Source organism: Grampus griseus (genome assembly GCF_964374135.1).
Source record: "Grampus griseus genome assembly, chromosome: 1".
Taxonomy (NCBI): domain Eukaryota; kingdom Metazoa; phylum Chordata; class Mammalia; order Artiodactyla; family Delphinidae; genus Grampus; species Grampus griseus.
Window position 1 is genome coordinate 148,647,072 of NC_139017.1, and position 8,224 is coordinate 148,655,295.

Sequence of the window (8,224 nt, forward strand, 5' to 3'; positions counted from 1 at the left end):
GGACCATTTACAGCTCACAAGGAGCGAAGCTTATAAGGAAAGGCCTTTAACACCAGGATGAGATTGTGGCATCACCAAGCAGATCAACACAAAGGACATTCATCCCCAGAAAGGAACTTGGGCAATTTGATTTCAAGTACAAATCTCTCACTCCTTTTTTTTTTTTTTTTTTTTTTTTTGCGGTATGCGGGCCTCTCACTGTTGTGGCCTCTCCCGTTGCGGAGCACAGGCTCCGGATGCGCAGGCTCAGCGGCCGTGACTCATGGGCCCAACCGCTCCGCGGCATGTGGGATCTTCCCGAACCGGGGCACGAACCCGTGTCCCCTGCATTGGCAGGTGGACTCTCAACCACTGCGCCACCAGGGAAGCCCTCTCACTCCTTTTACAGCATGTTGTAATAGATTATATGGCACTGAAGAAAGTACAGCAATGCTGGCTGTGCTATCAATTTAGCTAATTCCACTGAACAAACAGGAAGTGAGGTAGAGTCCCACAAGAGCTCAGTCAGAATCAGCATAGAGTAACTCAGCCGAAAAGCTTCTGTTAAGTTCCTGAATAATTCAGGTCAAAATGAATTTTAATCCGAGTTAACTCATAATCAACAGGTTGGCTGTTTTTCTTGTTTCTCACCCACTGTCCTACTCTCTTTTCCACAATATTCTAAAGTTGCCACTTAATGGATTCTTCCTGCTGCAGATGGCAGAACTCTGGATCTCCTGCTCAGTGGGGCTAGAGAGTGGATTCATAACGTTGTTAGTGGTAGCCTCCAAAATCTCTTCCAAGTCTAAAATTCTGTGAGTTTAGAGGCTGACTGTCCCGAAACCTGGCCATTGCTGCTGCCTTAAATTCTCCAGTCATCCTAGCTCGGCAGAAAGAGCAGAATGGGACAAGCCAAACCTTATCAATCGTGCAGAAATACCAGAACCACATACTCGCTCGCAAGCCAAGCCAAGCTGTTTATCATCGCCAGTACCCAACATTCTGGTTCCCAGACGAATCTGAAGCTGGAGTTGCACCAACTGTTCAATAGCCACAACCCCAATCTCAACCCCTTCTAGTTACTAAGAGACTAACAACAGTCCTCTCTGGAAAATGACCTGCCAATCTTTTCGAGGGAAGAAGAAACCCTTCTTTCTCTAATGCTCTGACTTATGGGAGAACAGATGGAGATAAAGGAGAAGGAAAGTACACTGGCCAATACTCTGAAACTGACGAGTTGCGTATCTGTGACCTGGAGAGGATCCCAAAAGAGACTGATGTGATTCTTTACCATCCCAACTAAAAGTAATAACGACAGCATTTACATTCACACAGGACCACTTTCAAAGAAGTTCATGATTCCCCTACATGTCCTCGATTCTCATGCCACCTCCCATCAAGGCAGAGATTGGGGCAACAAGGAGGTGACAGGTCCTAGCCATGACAGCCTTTGTCAGAGTCCACTCTCAGTGGAAGTGAAGCCCTGGATGCTGGGTTCAGTGCTCGGAGGCAGAGCCACTGGCTGGCTTAGCAACTTGGTCACGATGCTGATTCTAGCATCCTGCTTCTCAGCGTCCTCATACGGAGTCCAGGACAAGTCGTGCTGTAGCTTGTACGCACCAAGGAAGTCATGTGGACAACCTGTCCCCCATTCCTAGAGAAGGCAAAGGAGTCAGTTCTGATCAGGGCAGGAGATAAAGAAACTGAGCTTGTGTCCTAATTCTACCACAATTTTCTTTTTTAGCTTTTCACTCCAGACCAGTCAGAATCATTCTTGGAAACCATTACATTACACATCAGATACCTCCCTTAACAGAGATAATGACTGTGAAATAACTTAAGCACATGCATATTTTTCAGTCATGTCTGGGCTCATGCCACCTCCAGTTTTCTAGAAAACCACTTCCCAACCCCTATACCTACATTTTCTCACACACACCACACACACACACAAACACACACCCAAGAATTTCTCAAAGACAAGAGTAGATTTTTGTGCAAAAATTAAATGTTCTTACCTTTGGAGAAATAATGGAAAAATACCGCTGACCACTCTCCCGTTTATAAAGGTAGTAAATGTTGCCAGGTTTTTTCACTATATTACAAGCTACATGGTGCAAGTCAGCATCTCTGCGAGCATCCTCCAATACCTAAGAACCGCAGAGGTGTAACCAATTAGGTATTAGGTAACAGGCACTCATACTCAATGACCATCCCACTCAAAATCTGGAAACCGTTCGATGCCTAGGGTCCTGCTCCCCCACAGCAGTGAATCATGACTGAGATCCAGATGATACTGAAGAGAAAAATTACACGATGTTATGCTACTATGCTGTAAAAATGCCTTTAGGAAAATTGTATTTCAAAACGTTGAGTGTTACTGGCTTTTGAATGGTTTTTACATTTCTTTCCAATTTTTCTGTGGTCAGTACATTTCTTTCATAGTTTCCCCTCAAAATGCTTTATCTCACTGAACTTTCTCCCAGTGAAAACACTTATACTTAACCTCTTGGGCTTATTCTATTTTACTCAACACTTCTATATTTCTAGGAGGTACTGAAACAAGTAAGTTACAATGATTATAAGCAAGTTCAGTCAATCCTATGAACTAAGCGAAGAAAACGAACGCTTACCTAAAAGCCACTACTTACTTTCCTGGCTTGTTCTTGCAAATGTTCGATTTGCTCGGCTATGACTGTCAGCTTGTTGGTGGCATTTGCTCTGACAAATTCATTAGCCTAAGGTGAGAAAAAAACTGAACTGTGGATAAGGATAAGACTTCTACGATGTTCTTATTTAGATCCCAATGTTATGTCAACATCTTTGCTTATGCCTAAAATACTCTTCCCATTCTCACCATTCCCCCATGAACGCCCACTCATCGCAAGGCCCAGCTCAAACAGTACTGCTTACAAAAAGCCAATGCTGACACGACCCACACCACAGAAGTAAGTGCACCTTTTCTTTTTTTTCTTTTTTTGCGGTACGTGGGCCTCTCACTGTTGTGGCCTCTCCAGTTGCGGAGCACAGGCTCCAGACGCACAGGCTCAGCGGCCATGGCTCACGGGCCCAGCCGCTCCATGGCATGTGGGATCTTCCCGGACCGGGGCATGAACCCGTGTACCCTGCATCGGCAGGCGGACTCTCAACCACTGCGCCACCAGGGAAGCCCCATAAGTGCTACTTTTCTATTTCCCAAAGTGTCTACCTTGTACACTCTAGATTCTAGTCACACTCAAAGTTTTCAGTCTTCCAACATGCCCTGCTCTCTCTTGCTTCCAAATAATATGGAATATGCCCTCTCCTCCACCCAATATGTTTCCTTCTTGCTCTTCTGCCTGACTGACCCCACTTATTCCTCAGGTCTCCATTTTTTTTTTTCTCACATTTAAACATTTCTGAAATCAGGGATGGGTTTTACAATGAAAATCCAAAGACACTTTTGGTATGCCTCTTATCACCTGCTATATAGGATCCTAACTATATATAGAAAGTATCTGTTAATCTGACCATTACCTCAGTTGAATTATTTACATCACGCTTAATTATATTTCAACTTATATTTGCATTCCTAATTGATACTTAAAATGTATTTTTAAAAGATTGCACTATGATGTAGACCTGAAACAATTATAATATACACAGAGGACTGTCTGCCATGTGCTAGGAAATTCAACTGAAGGCACTGGAAATTGCTTAAAATAAATAACTTTCAAAACTAGGAGAGACAGGTGTGACCAATTCATGTATCGGGAAGGATTATCACTCAGACATCAGAAATCCATCAGAAACTTCCAGATTACTTTTCACAAAAAGCTGATTAACTATTTTTTTTTTTTTGGCCACACTGCACAGCTTGCAGGATCTCAGTTCCCTGACCAGGGAGTGAATCTGCGCCCTGACAGTGAAAGTGCGGAGTTCTGACCACTGGACCACCAGGGAATTCCCCCCAAAACTGATTAACTTCTAGTGGCATACAATTAAGTTAAGGAAAAGAAAGTAAGAGGTTAAATTTGAACTAAGAAATATTAAGAGAATTTGCTGGTTAGTTGTGGAAGCTTAAGGTAAAGGTCAGGTATAAGCCATGTTATGAGTGAATAGAAACAACTGAGTAAGCTGAGTCAAGCCTCTATCTGTTCCACGAATATACACTTAGCAATTACTGTGTGTCAGACACCATGCTAGGCACTGCACACATTGGCAAACATGAGAAAGAGGTCCCTGCCTTCATTAAGATTACAGTCTAATGCAACTATCCTTTAGAATATGAAACAAGTCACATATGTAATATAAAATGTTCTAGTAGCCATGTTAAAAGTAAAAATAAATAAGTAAATTTAATTATAATAATAGACAGAATTCCCTGGAAGTCCAGTGGTTTGCACTCAGCATTTTCACTGCGGTGGCCCAGGTTCAATCTCTGGTCAGGGAACTAAGATTCTGCAAGCTGCGGCCAAAAAAGATAAAAAAGAAAAATCTAATATTTTATTTAACCTATCAAAAAATATCATTTCAACATGTAATCAATACAAAAATTGTTAAGAGATATTTTACATTTCATATTAAGTGTATATTTTATATTCACAGCACCTATCAATTTGGATGCTAAATTTTCATTGGAAAAACTTGATCTGTATTGAGACTTCATAAAATTTACAGTTGAAAGAGTTGATTCACATACTCAAATTGTTCCAAATATACTTAAAAGTTTCCAGTAATTGAATCAATTACCAGGTTTTAAAATTTAAATTAATTAAAATTGTTACAGGGAAGAACAGAATCTGACTCCATGTTGAATCTGTTTCTTTTACTTTAACCTTTGCTTTTCACTGCTTTTGTTACTATAATCACTAAAATGATGCTGTCTATAGCATAAGCATACATAATGGCTTGCCTCAGGAACCCTGCCCCTCTGCCTGAATGTTAAACTAAAGTGCTTTTGTTCCGCTCACAAGGAGACATTCTGACCCTGCCCACCTGTGAATGGCTGCAAAAAAGAAGAAATTAACACATCCCCTCCCCAAAACTAGCCAAGACAGGAGATATTTTGCAAGACTTATGGCCTCTTTACTTCCTCACCTCTTCCCTCTCTCTGTTCTATAAACGAAATTGGCATCCAGACCCCGATAAGATGGCACCATAGGACATTAGTCTGCCAGCTTCTTGGACACCCGGCTTTCCGAATAACGTCACTATTCCTTGCCTCAACACCTCGTCTCCTGATTTACTGGCCTGTTGTGCAGTGAGCAGAGCAAGCTTGGGCTCGGTAACAAATTTACATTAAAATTTAAAACTCGGTTTCTCAGCTGCATGCACTAACCACACATTCCAAGGCTCAACAGCCATATGAAGCTAGTGGCTACCATATTGCATAGCACCGCCCTGGGGAGTGATACAGACACCAAAAAGAAAGACAATTAGTGCTGTATGCACTTGGAACAATGATGCACTATGATGAAGGAAATAACCATAATTATGTGCTAGAAGCAGATCAAAGATAACGAATGAAGCAACTGGTTTAATAACAGGGAGTGGTGAGGACTGCAGGAATTAGAATGCACGTGTAGTCTAGAGGCATTCAAATTCAATTTAATAATACTGTCATTTGGATGGGGTGGGGTATAGCCTTCTACAGATAAGAAGGCCAGGGCTTCCCTGGTGGCACAGTGGTTGAGAGTCCGCCTGCCGATGCAGGGGACACGGGTTCGTGCCCCGGTCCGGGAAGATCCCACATGCCGCGGAGCGGCTAGGCCCGTGAGCCACGGCCGCTGAGCCTGCGTGTCTGGAGCCTGTGCTCCGCAACGGGAGAGGCCACAACGGTGAGAGGCCCGCGCACCGCAAAAAAAAAAAAAAAAAAAGAGTGCAGGGACCAGATCATGTAAGGCTTTATGGCCCTTGACACAAGAATTTGCATTTTGTTCCAAGGACAATAAGGCACCTTATGGCCAAGGAGAGAATAGGTGGTTCCTAGAGTTAGGATAGTTCTGGGTTAGGAGTGGCCTTACAATAAATCCCCTTTCTCTTAAGGGGGCAACAAATCCGTCACTTGTGCACAAATGAGCCTAATTAAAACAGAAATGAGAGAAAGAGTACCAATAATGATAAGCACAAACTCTGGCCCTAATCACTCTGAGGCCGTTTGCATACTGTCTCATTTAATTCTCATAACACCTTATGAAGTTGGAGATGATGAACTCCAACTTCACTTTCTCATTTTAGGAATTAGACTCAGAGAGGTGAAGCAACCTATCCAAGGTTTCATAGCTAATAAATGGCAGTTAAAGATTTCAACACAGATCAGTCTGATTCCAAATTTCATGCCTTAAAACCAGGGTTCCCGAGCTTTCACACACGAATGCCTAAATGGCATGTTAAGAAGTCAGTCCTGCTAGAAAGTACATTTCAGTACACAGATTGAAATATGCTTGATTCTCTTTGTCTCCATAGTGTTTTTTCTTCAGCTTCTCAAAGACTAATACTGGAAAAATGGAAGCAGCACAATAATGCATCCTCCGTATTTCACTAAATTGATTATAGGCTAAAGGACAAAAACCGTGTTCCTTCTTTCTTTGTTTCAGGCCATTGTAATACACATAATGGTCACTCAGTAACCCACTGAAAATGTTTTGCCTAAGATCTGACTTTGGGAGCCTCCCTCCCAACAGGTGATCTGATTAAACAGACACATAATGTTCTCCTAATCCATAAAAGTTAGACCTTGCTTCCCACCTCTCTAGAAAAGAGAAAGCACATGATTTGAATCAAATGAGCTTTCCTAAGCATTTGAAAATTTCTTAATTAAAAAAAACAAAACTGAAGTAGGGAGATGTACATGTAAGGGAATTTGAGCACATTAATTATTAAATTTTTTTTGAGCAAAACGAAGGCCTTTGACCATAACCAAGGCCAAATGTGATCGTGTATACAAGGACGAGGGGAATAGCATAAACTTTAAAGTAGCAAGGCCCTGTACCTGTACATATCAAAGAGGATTCTACAACTGGACGTATTGGTAAGAAAGATTAGATGAAATCTGTTTTTTCAAGAAATTTGTATCTAGGAGCTCTCCTAGTTCACACCCTGCACTTTACAGATAAAGAAGCTGAGGTCCAGAAAAAAGTAATTTATCTCAAGTCACAATGCAAGTTAATATCAAAGCTGAGATTAAAACGCATGTGTCCAAACTGCCAGTGCTATTTCTGTTACATCATATTTCCTCCTTATTTTACTTCTTTCGGCAACCAATGTCTAAGCACTGGGCTTGGGAATACTGTGTCCAGTGAATGAAGACAGAGGGCAAAACTTAGAGTCCCTGCCCTTCTAAAAGATGTTAAGCTCTACAAGCCCTCAGGTCAGAAGTAAAGATCTTAGGGAAGCAGTTTAAAGTAAGCGGGCTATGCATCCCTGCAGAACTGCGTTAGAGTGATCTTGAAAGGTCCCTGGAAACTTCCTTCCACGTGTCAAATAGGAAGAATAACTGTACTGCCTACCTGACAGGGCTGTCCTAAGGCCCAAATGAAATCATGAATATTTAAAGTACTGTGCAAACCTTCCCACGAAGGGAGATTATGGGCACTCACTTTGCAGCTGAAGGGGTCTTTGGTCTCAGAAGATCATTTGGAGTCAGGCCACCGACTCGCCATGACCATCAGTTTTCCCCGCGTATAAAATGGAGACGAGAACAAATGCTACCCCACACTAAGTGGTTTGGAAGACCAAACGTGCACGAAGCTGGTCATTTACTTTCCCAGCCGCACCTCCTCACCTTCTGCACCTGCTCTGCGAGCGCCACGAGGTCTAAGGGGTCTCCGACCCGGTGGGTGTGGTAGGGGCTCACCAGGGCCAGGCCGCCGGGGGTCGGGGTGAGCTCCACTAGGGCTCCTGCGACACATACCCAGGAACACAGGCCGTGAGCACCCGCCCTCGGCCTCCCGCGGAGCCCGGCAGACTAGCTACTCCGGGAGGGCTTCTTTTCCCCAACTGACTCCCGCCCCGCCTAACTCCCCAACCTGCCGCTGACAGAACTCCTTGGTTTTCTATGACTCCCTGAGTCGTCCCGGGCGTTGCAGCGTCTTCCACGACAGCAGCGTCTTCCACGACAGCAGCGTCTTCCATGACAGCACCTTCTCCCTACTACCCGGGCGGCGCGAGGCTGCAGAGCATGCGCAAAAAGGCCCATGGGCGGAGCTTCCGTGTTCCCTGGCCATTGGGCGTCGGAGTTGCCCGGAGCTCGGAGGCGTGGCTG

The 8,224-nt window shown here is 43.6% G+C and overlaps 1 protein-coding gene across 1 annotated transcript; it reads right to left on the reverse strand.

Annotated features, from left to right (window-relative positions):
• Positions 1 to 286: 286 nt before the first annotated feature.
• Positions 287 to 8,119, reverse strand: LOC309834664 (uncharacterized protein C1orf50). Its single transcript, XM_082673692.1, has 5 exons — positions 7,989 to 8,119; positions 7,745 to 7,860; positions 2,631 to 2,717; positions 1,998 to 2,129; positions 287 to 1,633 (listed from the first exon to the last, which is right to left on the reverse strand). The coding sequence occupies exons 1-5, from the start codon at positions 8,092 to 8,094 to the stop codon at positions 1,433 to 1,435; spliced, it is 642 nt and encodes a 213-aa protein (XP_082529818.1). The 5' UTR covers positions 8,095 to 8,119; the 3' UTR covers positions 287 to 1,432.
• Positions 8,120 to 8,224: the final 105 nt, after the last annotated feature.

Coding starts and splice junctions, on each gene's coding strand:
- LOC309834664 (XM_082673692.1), bottom strand. CDS start 8,094: ATGGAAGACGCTGCTGTCGTGGAAGACGCTGCTGTCGTGGAAGACGCT. Junction 2,718..7,744: donor TCGCAGAGCAGGTGCAGAAG/GTGAGGAGGTGC, acceptor TTCTCACCTTAG/GCTAATGAATTTGTCAGAGC. Junction 1,634..1,997: donor TTTCCATTATTTCTCCAAAG/GTAAGAACATTT, acceptor TGCCTTCTCTAG/GAATGGGGGACAGGTTGTCC.